This window comes from Peromyscus californicus, unplaced genomic scaffold (assembly GCF_007827085.1).
Source record: "Peromyscus californicus insignis strain IS unplaced genomic scaffold, ASM782708v3 Scaffold_17__1_contigs__length_78620276, whole genome shotgun sequence".
In the NCBI taxonomy this organism is placed as follows: domain Eukaryota; kingdom Metazoa; phylum Chordata; class Mammalia; order Rodentia; family Cricetidae; genus Peromyscus; species Peromyscus californicus.
Window position 1 is genome coordinate 48,981,991 of NW_026294469.1, and position 16,614 is coordinate 48,998,604.

Genomic DNA, 16,614 nt, shown 5'->3' on the forward strand with positions numbered 1-16,614 from the left:
GAACAAGTGCAATCCACACGACGGTTGGCTTCACTCTTGAGACAATGCAAGACCCAGGGCTGGAGCCAGCAATCAGGTGGTGTCTTTTCCATTTAGCAGGGTATCAAGATCTTTAATATTTATTTGCTCTGAGACCCAAACAGGAGGTCAAAAAAGAAAAAGTCTTGAAGTCCCTACCAGAAGCACATGACACTGTCTGTTGCCCAGCTGGACTGTGCTGTGGGATGGTCTTTTTGTCAAATGTGTTGCTGATTAGTTATTAAATAAAACACTGATTGGCCATTGGCTAGGCAGGAAGTGTAGGCGGGACAAGAAGGAGAATAAAGCTGGGAAGTGGAAGGCTGAGTCAGAGAGACACTGCCAGCCGCCACGATGAGAAACAGCATGTGAAGATGCTGGTAAGCCACGAGCCATGTGGCAAGGTATAGATTTATGGAAATGGATTAATTTAAGCAGTAAGAACAGTTAGCAAGAAGCCTGCCACGGCCATACAGTTTGAAACCAATATAAGTCTCTGTGTTTACTTGGTCGGGTTTGAGAGGCTGTGGGACTGGCAGGTGAGAGAGATTTGTCCTGACTGTGGGCCAGGAAAACTTAAGCTACAGGACTGATGTTGAATCATATCTACATAACACTTTGTCTTTTCACTTATACACATATGAATATTCAACTGTGGGGGAAACAAGGTATACTGGGTTGGAAATTGGAAAACCCGATTTCTGAGACTGTAACAATTAGCTAAAGGATCATAATGTCTCGCTTTCTTCACTTATAAAGTAGTAAAAACGACCCATCCATCCTGCCTGATACAATTAGGAATAAAGGTTCCATTCATGTATCTTTTTACTTAAAATACTTGATTATCTCAACATTCTAGGCATAAAGAAGACAAACTCTTTACATATATATGTATATAGATGTATGTACATATATATTACTAACACCTAAGAAATAGGTCAAATGCAATCTCCACAACAGAATACTGTCCATAACTCTGTCATATCATCTGGTTTTATGTTCTTTGTGGTTTCACACACACACACACGCACACACATCTTTGTATACTATTTTTGTATGCTTGACAAATCTTTGAGATTTTTCCATGTATCTGTTCTATTTACCACCTTATAAAATGCAGAAGGAACATGTCACCATAGGAAGTTTTATTACAATTGTTTTTAACTTCTGCTGGCCAGCTAAATGCTTCCATATTTCATACTCATTGCTTGCCCAGAGTTAGCTCTGTGAGGAAACAGGAGGTAGAGACACTCGGTTTGTGCTTTATATGGATTATTGAGCCAAACTAAGAATGTAAACATGAATATTACATTTGTAAATGTGATGAGTATGATTTATCAATTAAATCATCAGTAATTTTGTCTGTGAAAATGCCAGAATGTGAACAATAAGTAAAAGACAAAAACTGAATAAGTGACTTGTGAAAAAGAAAGTTCTGTTCATGTTGGTTTACAGCCTGAGCTTGGTCACAAGATTCCACAGTAGAAGGAAAGAATCAACCCCCAAAAGTTGTCCTCTGACCTCTGCACAATGTCAAGTCACATGTATACAGAGACTCATACATACACATACAGAGAAAAGAGAGAGAGAGAGAGAGAGAGAGAGAGAGAGAGAGAGAGAGAGAGAGAGAATGAAGATAAATAAAAATTAATTTTTAATGAAATAAAATTTGAAAGTTCAAGTAAAATCATTTGGACAGAGTCAGACATTAACAAAATCTGAAAGGGAGGGAGCTCTACCCAAACGCCATCACTCAGATTAGCAGAGGGCAAAAGAGGCAGTTACTTTCAAGGATGACCACAGTTTGCTCTCCAGGTAGAGCCTAGTGCCCATCTTTGGGTTCAGCAGCAGAATCCATGTATCACAGAGCGTGAAGACTTCCTCATGGAGCTGCGCATCCATCCTTTCCGCCTCCACTCTCACTCCTTACAGAATATCACACTAACACTGGGGCTCCTACAGTCCCCCCTCTAAACCACCAACAGCTGCCTTTTTGAGTTTTTTGCAGGATTCCAAAAAAGCAGTATTCCCAGATTCTGCCAAAGCTTTCCCTTCTTCATAACTGATCACCCTTTCCATACACATGTCTCTAAAAAAAATATTTATTGTGCTTTCCCCACCACATCCAACAATTTGTCATAGGTAACATCCATTAATCACTTCAACAATCCACAAAAATATATTGATCAATAGCTATGAAGTATGTCTGAGGAAAATGGGGTATTCATCCTGCCCAACTGTCTGCAAGTTCAAAATGGTAACCTTGATCCATTTACTGTGATCAACTTTAGGGAAGCGCTTTCTATGATTGGATCATATGAGTCAACAACCGCCTTCCACAAACTGAACTGTCTATGATGACATCCCTGGCCTTGTTTCTTACAAAGAAAAAGAAGTCACTGAGGTTCCGAGAAGCCTTTTTCTTTCCTTCATTACTCTGGTCACCAGCAATTATCTAGAGTGCTTATCAACAGGCATCTCCTGAACAGGACTCACCTAGTGTCTTCATTACTTTTCTGTTGCCATGGTAAACACCATGACCAAAAGCAACTTTGGAAGGTAAGGATTTACTTGGCTTCCATGTCCCACTCACAGTTCATCATTCAGGCAAGCCAGGGCAGGAACTCAAGCAGGGCAGGAACCTGGAAGCAGAAACTGAAGCAGAAGACATGGAGGAATGTTGTTTACTGGCTTTCTCTCCATGGCTTGCTCAGTTTGCTTTCTTATAAAACCTAGGACCACCTGCCCAAGGCTGGTACCTCCTACAGTAAGCTGGGCCCTCCCACATCAATCCTTAACCAAGATAATACAGGCCTACAGGCCAACCTGATGGAGGTATTTTCTCAATTAAAAGTCCCTCTTTCCAAGCTATGTCTAGGTTTGTGTCAAACTGACTTGTAAAATAACTAACCAACCCACAAAAGTTTTTTTGGTGGGAAACTTGCCCTGCCAAACCTTCCACAGTCAAGTAGCCAGGACTGCAATCTTCCAGAACCTGAACTACAGCTTCTTGGCAGCCTCTTCAGCCTTGGCCCAAACACATCAGAGGCAGCAGGGCATCTCCTGCTGTGTTTAGGAGAGTGGCACAAAAAGCAGATTGGAGAGCGGCACCTGAAATTAGATATTTTTAATGACCTTGTTGCTGTGGAATAATCCTTCTGTACACTGTGTGATGATTGGTTTAATAAACAAGCTGACTGGCCAATAGCTGAACAGGATAAAGTTAGGCAGGAGAGCCAAACTGAGAATGATGGGATAAGGAAGGGTGGAGTCTGAGAAGTCACAAGCAGAAGCTGGGAGAAGCAAAATGGACATGTCATACTGAGAAAAAGTACCAAGCCAAGTGGCAAGGCATAGATAAAAAATATGGGTTAATTTAAATGTAAGAGGTTGTGATTGATAAAGCTTTCATGGGGATCAGAGAACAGAACAGCCACTAGATTAGACAAAGAGGTCAGGCAGTGGTGGCACACACCTTTAATCCCAGCACTTGAGATCCCATGTCTTTGCCTGGGAAGGACACATGTCTTTAATCCCAAGAAGTAATATGGCAAGACATAGAAAGGTATATAAGGCATGAAGAAACAGGAACTCGCGCTCTTGAGGCTGAGGACCAGGAACTAGAGGCTTTTAAGCAGTTAAACTAAGACCCTTTTGGGTGAGGACTCAGAGGCTTTCAGTGTGAGGAAACAGGAACTCACTCGCTCTTTTGATGGAGGATTTTGTAGGGGTAAGAACTAGTGGCTTGCTGCTCTGCCTCTCTGATCTTTCAACTTATACCCCAATATCTGGCTCTGAGTTTTTTATTATAAGACCTTTTAAGATTCGTGTTACAAGAGTTAGCTAGTAACAAGCCTGAGCTACTGGCTGAGCATTTATAAGTAATCTTAAGTCTCCATGTTGGTTATTTGGGAGCAGGTGCTCAGGACATGAAAACTCACTAAACAACCCCTCAGGATTGAGGAGTAATGTGTTTACTGAGTCCCTAGATATACTGCTGTCTGAATAAACTCAAAGATTCTGTTCTCTCTTTATCAGGATATAGTAGGTAAACTTATTTTATAATCAAAGCCTCCACAGACTTTTATACAGAACAAATGTCATTTCATTGGGTATTACCCTTAATCCCTAAGGAATAATTGTACTTCTAGTGCGGAAGCAAGGCTACAAAGCCCTCCAGGGAAATAACTCTGGTGTCTACTCTGAGACTTACATAAGGTCTCAACAGGCACTAACAGATAGCTGTGAAGTTCATTTGCTGAAGAGCCAGCAGTATTAGCAAATGGTGAGAACCCAGAGAAAAGAGGAATCCACTCACTTTAGAGACTTAATACAAGACTTAATGGAGATCAGTTTCCTGGCTTTAATATCCTAGTATTAGACTGGACATCAAAGAAGTGTTTTGAGGGTGGGAAATAGAACTCACGTGTCAGAGTGCTTGCTAGCATGCATAAAGCCCTTGGTTTAATCTCCAGTACGGCAACAATAACAACAACAATAATAGTAATAACAATAAGATGGTCAAGCATTACACTGAACAATATTCACTGGACACCACACCACGGCAGTGAGAGGAACAGAACAACAACAACAGCAACAGAAAACAAAGCTGATAAAAGCGAGTGCTGAAAAGACACCCCAGCTGACACAGTGGTTGATGTGCAGACCTGCGCATGTGAGTGTGAGCTTCAGAACCCACACTGAAAAAGCAATAAAAGCCAGGCATCAAGCTGTGCACTTGTAATTCCAAGTGTAGAACTACAGGGCTGCAGCACCACCCTGTGCTTACACAAGTCAAAACTGTACACTTTTCTACCAAACTGTTAAATAAGACAAAACTCCATTTTAAATAATTTTCTGAAGAAGGTACTTGGCTGAAATTCAAATTCTTCCAGGGTTAGCACTTCTTAAAATCAAATACGTGTTCAGTTTCACTTTCTGCTAAAATTTGCATTCCACTTAGGAACTACATCCCTTTAAATCAGCCAAGTGTGTAAGAATGGATGCCAAGACTATCCACTCAACATGAGGTCCAGAACCTCTTTGTATTATAAATAAGCTCCCCCCCCCCCAACCCCTGCAAAACCCCCTACTGTTTGTGCTCACCTGCTTGATTTGGCATGGCTATGTACCCTTTTGGAAAAGTAAGTAAAACTTTTTTTTAATCTTAGTCCCATTTCTTAAGGAAAAAATAATTTATTTATTTTATTTTTATGTCTATGGGTGTTTTGCCTGTATGCCTGTGTGCCTGGGGCCCCCAGAGGTCAGAAGAGAATGTCAGATTCCCAGGAAATGGAGTTACCCATGGTTGTGAACTACCATCTAGATGCTGGTAACTGATTCCCAGGTCATCTGCAAGAGCAACAAATGCTCTTAACCACAGAGCCATCTCTCCAGCTACCCAGACACCTTTCTTACATGCAGTGTGAGGAACTGAAAACAGAACTTCACACGTGCTTAGCGAGCAGGCTAGCAACTGAACTATCGCCAAAGCCCAGAAGACATTTCTTTGAAACAAAATCAATTAGCCTTTACAGGCATCGAACAAGAAAGACTCACATTGCTAAACATGCTTATGAAACAGAAGTCAGAAATGGAAGATGGAACCATATTACAGACCTTTTAGAAATGAAAAGAATTACAAGGGAAACTACTATGACTAACTCTTTTCTTCTAATTTAGATAAATGGACAAATTCCTAGAAAAAAGAAAACAGTAATTAGCAAAGCCAACTGTGGTGGTTTGAACAAGAAAGCCCACCCCCAATAGGCTCATATATTCGAATGCTTAGTCATCAGGGAGTGGAACTACTTGAGAAAGATTAGGAGGTGTGGCCTTGTTGGAGTAGGTGTGGCCTTGTTGGAGGAACTGTGTCACTGGGGGTGGGCTTTGAGGTTTCAAAAGCCCAAGATAGGCACAGTGGCTCTCTCTTCCAGCTGCCTGAGGATCTGGATATAGAACTCTCAGCTACTTCTCCAGTATCATGTTTGCATGCATGCTGCCATGCTCCCCTCCGTGATGATAATGAACTAAACCTCTGTGTAACACAAATTGCTAAACAGTCTTATTAATAAAAAACCCAGAGCCAGATATTTGGGCAAAAGCTGAAAGATCAGAAAAGCAGAGCAAGCCTGCCACTAGTTCTTACCTCTATGAAATCCTCAGTCTAAAGAGAGCAAGTTCCTGTTTCCTCACGCCTTATATACCTTTCTGTGTCCTGTCATATTACTTCCTGGGATTAAAGGTGTGTGTGCTTCCCAAGTAAAGGCATGAGATCTCAAGTAATGGGATTAAAGGTGTGTGCCACCACTGCCTGGCTCTGTTTCCAGTGTGGCTTTGAACTCACAGAGATCCAGAGGCTCTCTGCCTCCAGAGTGATAGGATTAAAAGTATGTGACACCACTGTCTGACCTCTATGTCTAATCTAGTGACTGTTTCTGTCCTCTGGTCCCCAGATAAGTTTATTAGTGATATATTATAATATATCACTATACCTCTGAAACTGTAAGCCAGCCCAATTAAATGCTTTATTATAAAGAGTTGACATGGTCATGGTGTCTCTTTATAGCAATAAAACAGTGACTAAGACACTGACTAAAGAAACAAAAAATCTGAATAAACCCCAAATAAAGCGACTAGATTAATAGTTAAAAACAAAAAAACACCCTCCATAAAAATCCTAGAACCAGAGTTCTCTAGAGAAACAGAACTGTAGTCAGAAGTTTTCCTGTGTCCTGCCTGGCCCGTGGTCAAGACAAATCTCTCCCACTCTCGTCCCCCAAGTAAACACACAGAGGCTTATATTAATTATAACTGCTCAGCCATTAGCTCAGGCTTATTACTGACTAGCTCTTACATTTAAACTCAGCCCATTTCTGTTAATCTATATGTCGCCACATGTTATGTGGCTTTACCTGTGTGCCATTACATGCTGTTCCCTGGACAGCAGGCTGGTGTCTCCTCACTCAGCCTTCCTCTTCCCAGAATTCTCCTTGTCTGCTTATCCCACCTATACTTCCTACCTGGCTACTGGCCAATCAAAGTTTTATTAAACCAGTGTACAAAAGCATTATCCCACAGCACATAAGTAATAGAATGAATGTGTGTGTGAGAGAATATGTGTGTGTGATATATATGAATACTATTAAATAATATATATGGGAGTTATTACAATGGCATGCAATGGTCCAGCTAGTCCAACAATGACTGTCTATCAACAGCAGCTGTTCAGTCTATGAGGCTGGATATCTCAACTGGCCTTCCGTATATTCCAGAATCCCAAAGAGGTATGCTCTAATGCCAGGGAAGAAATGAACTTGCCATCAAGAGTGAGGGCAAGCAGGCAAAGAGCAAGTACTTTCTTCTCCAGTGTCATTTATTAGGCTGCTACTAGAAGATGTGGCCCAGATTTAAGGTGGATTGTCCCACCTCAAAAGATCCAGATTTAGGGTGGATCTTCCCACTCCAAACAATTAAATCAAGAAAACTCTCTCACATGTGTCCCCAGCCTCTTGACACAGTCAAGTTGACAACCAAGAACAGGCATCACCCTGGCTAAGAGCACTCACAGATTTTGCAAGGACTCAAGTTCAGTTCCCAGCACCCAGATGGTGGCCCACAACCCCCTGTAATTCCAGTTCCAGGAGATCACTCTTCTGACTTCCTCAGGCTCCTGCACACACTTGGTGCAAATACATGCACCCAGGCACACACACTCAATCAAACATAAACATAAAAATAAATAAATTTGTTAAAAGCCCAGGACCAGATGACTTCATAGGCCAATTTAGTAAACGTTTGAAAAATTAGTATACTAAGTGACTCCTGGACATGCTTCATTCTTTCCCTCGGCCCTCTTGCATCCTATTAATCCCTCTGCTTAAAACCATATTAAAATGTCCCTTAATAAACTTCAACTCTGATTCCTATAAATATGTCAGTTTTTCCACAACACAGAAGTGAATAGTTAGGATTTCGTTACTTTTCTTACTGCTGTGACCTGACAATCTAAGGGCTCCTTTGGGCTCATTGCTTGAAGGTATCATCCAGCCCTGCAGGGAAGCACGGCAGGAAGAGCAGCTCCAGCTGTGGCTGCAGGGTCACCAGGCAGCTAGCCATGCTGCATCCACAGCCAGGAAACAGGAATGCTGGTGCCCAGCAGGCTTTCTTACACCTTTCTTCTTTTATTCAGTTCTAAGTTTGGCCATTTAACCTGAAAAATAATGGAAAAGGGTTCATCACTTCTATTGTAGGGTTCAATTTTACTGTATTTTAAAAATCCATTCTGTGTTTCCATTCATAGGGGTCCCCACTGGATCAGGCCCTCCGAATGAGTGAGACAGTTGATTGGCTTGATCTGTTTGGGAGGCATCCAGGCAGTGGGACCAGATCTTGTGCTCATTGCATGAGTTGGCTGTTTGAAACCTGGGGCCTATGCAGGATTGTTTGGCTCGGCCTGGGAGGAGGGGACTGGACCTACCTGGACTGAGTACCAGGTTGACCTCAGTCTGTGGGGAAGGCTTTGCCCTGGAGGAGATGGGAATGGGGGGGGCGGGGGAAGGTGAGGGGGACGGGAGGGGGGAGAACAAGGGAATCCATGGCTGATATGTAGAACTGAATTGTATTGCAAAATAAACTAAAATAAATTAAAAAAAATCCATTCTGTGTGCATGTGGTTTGTGTATAGGAGCAAGCATGCAAAGGCAGAGGTAGGCAGAGGGCAGCTTTTAGGAATCAGTTCTCTCCCACTCTGTGGGTCCTGGGGATTGAACTTTGGGTGTCAGACTTGACAGCAGGTGCTTTATATCCTGAGCCATCTCAAGGGCACTCTGTGATCATATTTTTAAAGATTGGCGACAGGGTCATATGAGACCAAGACTGTCCTTGAACTCTTCATCCCCCTACCACTACCTCTCAAGTGCTAGGATTACAGGCATGTACGGCCAGGTCTGGCTCACAAATAACTTTGGAAGTTTGTCATTATAGAAGTGTACCGATAAGAAAAAACATTGAGAAGTAAAGCAGAGGGTAACCAGCTGTCCCATCTACGTCATAGTACAGCATGTCATCAAGGCCACCTGACTCTAGGAAACAGCTGTTGCTTGGTTCACCATTTACTGTCAATTAAGAGTCAGACAATTGACAACCCCGTAGAGTTAGCTGCTAACTTGTGGACAGCTGGGTGCAGAACAAGTGGATTTTTGTCCGTTCTTTCCAGGAAAGATACAGATGATTTCTACCAAATAGCAAAAATAACTAAAGGTTATGTTTCTATTGCTCTGAACTCAGGTCATTCTTCACAAATGTCAAAAACTTCTAAGTAAATGCAAAATGAGGGTGTGGTTCAGAATTTTTGAAAAGTGATTTTGAATGCTTCTTCTGCATTTACCTCACTGCCATGGCCACATACTTAATGTCTGCGAGCCTCAGTTTTCCCTTCTGTAAAACGTTACATGCCGGGCGGTGGTGGCGCATGCCTTTAATCCCAGCACTCGGGAGGCAGAGCCAGGTGGATCTCTGTGAGTTCGAGGCCAGCCTGGTCTACAGAGTGAGTTCCAGGAAAGGCGCAAAGCTACACAGAGAAACCCTGTCTCGGGGGGAAAAAAAAAAAAACCTATTAAAATCAGAGTTCTTCAGGGAATCAGTTAGATAGATGTGTGTTTAGGAAGGGAGAAAGAGAGAGAAAGGAGTCGGGGGTTGCTTTTAAGGAACTGAAGAACTGGCTACCGTGAATATGGAGGCTGGCAGGACAGGCCAAGTAGACCAGAAACACAAAAGGAACTAATGTTGCGTTGGAATCCAAAGGCATCTGTTAGCAGAACCCCCTGATTCTTTTTCCTTAAGGCCCAGAGCTGACTGGCTAAGGCAGAACCAGACTTAAGAGGGTAATCTAGATTACTTAAAACCCATTTAAATCTTAATCTCATCTCAGAAATAACTTTCCCAACAATAGCTAGACATGTTTAACCAATATATTGAGTACTGTGGTCTAGCAAAATTAACACACAAAGTTACCTAAAACACTCTTTGTCTCCTCTGTCCACCCACCTGAAGAAAACCAGGACCAGTTAATGGTATGTCTAGAACACAAAGTGCCTTTACAATAAGAAGAAACAATACAGAACTGATAGAACTGCAAAGAAATGGGATGCGGGGTCTAAAGATGTGGGCAGGAGTCAGGTCAGCTTTTGAACCCTAAACAACCCTGTATGGTATGTTCTGAGCAGAAAGAGACAATTAGAACCAGAGGGGCAGATCGCTGGAAGAAAAAACTCTAGGACTACACCCTGAAAATGCAGAATGGGCTTTCCTGGGCTGCCATGGCTTCCCTGCCACGGAAGTCATACAAGCTGGTGATGTGGCAGAGGGATTCTGCTGTGACCATGGAGTGCTGGGGAGAACACTGGTACAATGTATGACACTAAACAGTACTGAACCTGACTCCTCTGTCCCTAGTCTGCTGTGACACTGACTAAATCTCTTCCCTTTTCTAAGTCTTTAGGCTCTAGCCATGAATAGAATGTGAAGTTGAATTAGATGATATTCTCTGGAGGAAGCTGCAACTCCGCAATTCCTTTAAAGTTAAGGCTCAAGGGTCTTAAGAACGCTACAATCTGAGTTTACCTTTTCAAAAATTAGTTTTTATTATGGGGGGCGGGGCTGCACGTCTGTCGGTGTACCACATGACTGCAGGACCAAAAGAGGGCATTAGATCCCCTGGGACTGGGGCTGTACATGGTTGTGAGCTGACGTTTGGTGCTGGGAATCAGACCCAGGGCCTCTGGAAGAGAAGCTTGTGCTGTGCTCTTAAGTGCTGAGCCACCCCTCCAGCCCTGGGTGTACCTTTCAAGGAACTTCTGTGAGAGATGACTCACCTTGTCCCACTAACCCTGTATTAGTGACTTTTCTACTACTCGTGTCTGAACCAGGACGGAGCCGCCATCCGTGCTGGAGGAAGTGTGTCACTGGGGGAGGGCCTGACAGTTGGAAGACTTGCAGTTCCCCCTTGCAGGCCCTTGAACAGCTGAACCTTCCAACAGCATTCTTCCAACAGGGTCAGAGAGCAGGTCTTAGAACTCCCAAGAGTCTCCCTCCCTTCCCATTTCATCCTGGACTTCCTCTGCTCCACAGACCCTTGGGCGAAATGTCCTCTTCTACAAAGAAGCAACACAGACTTGCTAACTCTCAAAAGACATAGCTTCTTGCCTGAAAGCGGCATGCAGAAATTTTTACTTTAACTAAAACTTTTTATTGTGGCTAAAATACTACATCCAATTAACAATTAGGAAGGAAGGGAGGGAAAATGAATTTGAGAGGAAACAAGATGCTGAAAAGGAAATGGGAAGATTCCATCTTCTAGGTTAAAAGTGGAGAGATAGTCACATGGTCTCATTAGTGTAATTACTTGAAAGCACTCCCATAGCTTAATTTCAAAGTGTTCAATTATATAGTTGTAGAGCTAGCAAAGCAGAAAGACTGTTACCAGCACATTGTCTGTTTGCCTTTCTAATTTTTCAAGAAAACTGTGACACCAAAATAAAAGGACTTCTATTTATTTTTTTTATAAAATATTCTTTGTTTCTTTGTTTGTGTTTGTTTTTGTTTTTTGAGACAGGGTTTCACTGTGTAGCCCTGGTTGTCCTGGAACTTACTGTAGACCAGGCTGGCCTCAAACTCACAGAAATGGGATTACAGACCTGTGCCACCATGCCTGGCTTTAAGGACACTTCTTAGCAGGGCATGGTGGCTCATACCTATAATCCTACTAGTCGAGAGACTGAACAAGATATAATATAAACTTTTTATTTCTTAATTTAACTTATCCAGGATCACCCAGCCTATAGGGACAGCACTTGTTTTTTGGCTGGCTGGTTGGTTGGTTGGTTGGTTGGCTGGTTTGCAGTAATGGAAATTGAACCCAGAGCCTTCCACATGCTAAAAAAGCACTCCACTACTGAGCTACACCCCCTCTTTTGACATTTTTAACACAGGCCCTCACTGAGCTGCCCAGGCAGCTCTTGAACTTGGAGACCTCTGTTTTACCCTCCCAAGTAGTTGGGCTTACAGGTCTGACTCTTAGAGCTGGCCGTAAGTGTCCTGTGCCCAACTGGCTTCTCCTGAGTCAGTCAGTACTCCTCTTGGTGCCTCTGCTTTTTGCTCTATGAAATGGGCTCCTTCCTGTCTGGCTAACGCACACCAGAAAACACATCAGAATGTGCAGCAAACAAGTACAATGCAGCTTCGACAGTTCAAAGCCCGGCGAAGGGAACAGGCAGAGGATGTTTCTGTGGGAATGAAGAGGAACAATCACTGTGAAGCCTAGCTAACGTTCAAGTACGGTTGTCAGCTCCACTTGTCAACTCCACATGCCCCTAACTTGGATCTGTATTTCCTCCTTGCTTTGAGGGTGGAAGGACTTCTGTGTTTACTACACCACTAGGCCCCAGAGAAGACTATCAGGGCTCCCTTGCAGGGCCTCACAGACTTCCAATTGCTAGCACCTTTGTGTCTATGGGTTTTCCCAGAGCCATAGGAAAGCAGTCTGTCAGTCAAAGTGTCCAGTAATTAACACTCTCTCCAAGTCTTCAGGGATATAAATATTCCCAACTCCCTATCAATTATAATTGGCAGAATAATTTCTGAGAAGCATGTTCTATTGCTTCCCAGAGTGTCTCTGTGGCCCTAGGTTACAGACTGGTAATCAGCTCACTCTCTCCCCTTCCAGGAGCACTCTCTACTGGCATACCCTGAACCCCTCAACTCCCCTAACTCTTGTCTCAAGACTCCTGTCTCATATTCTGCTTCAGATCACACATCTCCTTGGTGTCTGGCTTCTGTCAGGTTCAGCTCACAGAGAAGCTCCAGCAGGAGCTGAGGAGTTTTCATTCTACCCTCAGCCTCCCCACCATCCCCAGAGGTTCCGAATGGTAATGGCTGGCTCTGCAACTGATTCTTCCCCTGCAACTTCAGGTCTCAGGCTTCAAAAAGTACCCCACCTTTGCTAGCCAGGGAATACCAAAATGTTCCTTTAGATTCGCAGAAAGACACACACACTTTTGAACAACTCCCACAAGCAGCTTTTTCTCGAGTTATCAATTCTGGTTAGGTAACTAGTCAGATAGTACAGGCTTAAGGAAGGACCCCTGAGGGAGACCAGCTCCCTCTTATTCCCCCGGGGTACTCCTGAGCAGGGAGAAATGAGGAATTTGTAGATAGAAGGAGAGAGAAAGAAAGACGGAAAACACAGGATAGCCTGGAGAGGGCCTGGGTCCAAACCCACCAGCCCCTTCTGTCTCTACTAAAGGGCTTTTAAAGGAATGCTAAGGGGTGGAGCCAAAGACTTCCCCGCCTGCACAGGCAAGTGCAGATCATCCCAGACACCTGGTGACCATGTACATGGTCAAGCCATCCCCTAATGCAGCCCTGCTGTGTAAAGCAAGCTCAGATCTCACTAGGAAACCTTTGTGGGCTCCCACAGATTCCCACCTGCAGAATCAGTAGCTTGTAAAACCAGGAACTAAAACTACCAGACCCTAAGTGCTAGCCAAAAACAAAGAGATCTAGGCCCTGCGTAGAGACATATCATTCCAAACTGCCCAAAAGATCCTCCTGTTTACAGGGAGGCTTTCTGGTAAAGAATGAAGATACACATTATCCTTTTAAGAGTTAATCCAAACAGGCCTGTTAATGACCTGGACAGGGAAATGTCCCATTGGGGACGCTTTCTATTCTAGAGACACAAGAAACAGCAAAAAGCCTACCTGAAATACAAGAGGGCTCAATGGTCCCTTTAGCCAATGTCCACTCTTACAACTTGAGAGGATGCTCTACACACAATGCCCCTTTGGCCATCGGCCACTCTCACTCTTTGAAAGTGTTTCACTTGCCCCTGTAATAAACATGACCTATCTTCTACACCACACTCCGTAGGTCTTGTCTTAATTCTTTCGACAGACATCACAGGCACACTGGCCTCAGAGAGGGTAGCTGAGGAGGACATGAGGCAAAGAAAGGATAGTAGGAAAAGCAGGAGCACAAGGTGAAGTAGACAGGATGATAGGAGTGAGCCGCACCAGCGGTGGGAGCGAAGGGGTTGTGTTGGCTACAGGTGGGTCATAAAACATCCTAAAGGAAGTTCTTGCCTGGGTGGGTCAGGCTAGCATCTCCCAGGCAATCAAATGGAACCACTGTGCTGGGGATGTCTTTCTGTATGTTGTAAATGTATTGCTCTGATTGATTAATAAATAAAACGCTGATTGGCCAGTAGCCAGGCAGGAAGTATAGTATAGGCGGGATAAGCAGAGAGAATTCTGGGGAGTGGAAGGCTGAGTCAAGAGATGCTGCCAGCCACTGTCATGAGAAGCAAGATGTAAAGATACCGGTAAGCCACAAGCCACGTGGCAAGGATTAGATTTATAGAAATGGGTTAATTTAAGATGTAAGATCTAGCTAGCAAGAAGCCTGAGCCATTAGGCCATACAGTTTAATTAATAAAAGCCTCTGTGTGTGTTTACTTGGGTCTAAGAGGCTTCAGGACTGGCAGGTGAGAGAGATTAGTCCTGACCACGGGCCAGGTTAAACACAGGAAAACATCAACTACACCACTGTGCCCACATCCACTTCAGGTACACTTTTTGCTGTTTCTCAAGTCTCTAGAATAGACAGACAGCTTCCCCATGGGGCATTTCCCTGACCAGGTGATTGGCAGGCCCACCTGAATTAACTCAATACTGGAGTAGAGCTGGAGACTCCATTTTTAGCTTACTTGCTAGCTACCAGCCAGACATCAGCTTCTTTCCACACTAGGCCTCATTATATAGCTAGCTACTCATAAGATCCAGCTTGCAGGGGCGGGGGTGGGTGGGAGAGGTACGTTTATATTTTGGGATTTTTTTTTTTTAGTTGTTGTTTTGTTTTATTGTCTATAGCCCAAGCTGGTCTGAAAGTCAAGACAACTCTCCTGTCTCAGCCTCACAAGTACTAGGATTACAGGCAGAGGCCATAAGAGTAGCTTTAATTTTTTTTATATTTATTTCAAACTTAACTATTAAAAAAAAAATCACATACCAAAAACTAGAGCTCAGTTAACTTCTATACAGTGAGAGCAGTCTTTTGGACCAGAAGCTGGAGACCTGCACATTAGATTTTATACTTTTACCATCAAATACATTTTTATGCATTTGCCCATAATCAAAAATAAAAAAAAATCTATGAGTTAAAACTAGAAAACAATTATATCCTATTTCATAATTCATGTTCATTACTGAATTCAATCCTTCCTCATCCCCTAATATTCAGCTATTTTTGTTATCTTCATGTTTCTTCATGTTATACTATACCCCTATGTACATTTGTTTCCATCTACACATGTATTATGTTATTGGCTAGATGCTGCACATGAGAGAAAACGTGGTCTCACTTAATATTAAACATTCTAAGTCCATCCAATATCTTGCAAATTAACATTTCCATAATCATTTTGGAAGGGTCATTTCATCACTTCTATGGTATGCTCCTGGTTACCAGGCTATGAGTACTACTGAGTACCGACCACCAGAGAAAACCTGGAGACTGGTTTCAGAGACTGGCTCAGTAGTAACCAAACATCAGGCTGAACTTCCATGAGGCAGAAAGTTCCTCAGACATGAAGGGACTCTGGCCAGCCCAAGTGTGGCAAGCTTAGCTCTGGCAGCCTTACCCTTCTCCCCCAATCCCTCTGCCTTGTAAAAACCATTAGATTACATTCGTAAAGCTAGCCACCCAGGTCTATTCCCTTATTTGGCCACTTCCTCCTCCTGAGGCTGACCACCAAGGTCCAGCTATCAAAGTATTGAAGTCCAGCAATCAAAAGTCCCCTTTGGCTCACTAATTAACATGCCTAATTACAATTAAAGACCTCACCCTACCATGGAGTTTCCCCTTGTACGTTTAGAAACTGCCATCTTCCTATGTGCCATGTCTGTCTCCTCTCTATCCAGAGGCACTTCTTTGTCTTCCAGGACAAATACCCCTGCCCCCTCTCCCTTGTTCTCTTCCCCTTCTCCCTAGTCCTCTATGTCCTGTCTTTGTCTCTTATTCCCTGCTCTCTGGTCCCTCTGGGGCAAATAAATCTCCATGGTGTTAAGAACTTGGTCTTGGGGGTCCTGAGCCAATACATTTCCTTTCAAGAAAACAGTTCAAAGTCCAAAAGAACTTTCTAGAAATGAACAGTAAGAGACATCAAACTGAACAGATAGGAATATAGGCACCTGAGAAATGCCAATCATCCAAAGTAATCAAAGAAGTGAACATAATGTCCAAGAAGTAAGCTGGAGATGAGTCTAACTTCAGACAAGCACTTCCTCCCTCGGAACCTCCTTCTCTGGCAGCAAATGTGCTTCTCTGGAACACACTGGTAGCATGCTCTGTTCTTCCCAGTGTACTTCCCTGAACTCATCTTGCTCACATAGCAAGGAGCAAAGCTTATCTGGAAGAGCCTTTGGCACCATTACAAATGGACTCACACAGCAGCAGCAAATTCTCAACCCCAGCTGGAGCTCTGAAGATCTGATTAATGTGTTTAACAAGTGACTGGCTCTTTCCCGGGGCCTCTTGTGA

General features: G+C 43.4%; 1 protein-coding gene across 14 annotated transcripts in view; it reads right to left on the reverse strand.

Moving 5' to 3' along the window:
• Positions 1-16,614, reverse strand: part of Smim3 (small integral membrane protein 3) — a 52,688-nt gene that overhangs the window by 28,483 nt on the left and 7,591 nt on the right. For 4 of the 14 annotated variants that reach the window (XR_008219206.1, XR_008219205.1, XR_008219207.1 and 1 more), the window contains exons 2-4: positions 8,000-8,230; positions 2,974-3,129; positions 2,515-2,673 (exon numbers count right to left, since the gene is read on the reverse strand). The exons of 2 other annotated variants lie outside the window; for them this stretch is intronic. Coding sequence is in view for 1 of the 12 variants with exons in the window: in XM_052742233.1 (XP_052598193.1) it covers positions 6,933-6,943 (11 nt within the window). In the remaining 11 variants the exon portion in view is untranslated. 8 more of the 14 variants (XR_008219208.1, XM_052742237.1, XR_008219209.1 and 5 more) reach the window with 7 other exon arrangements.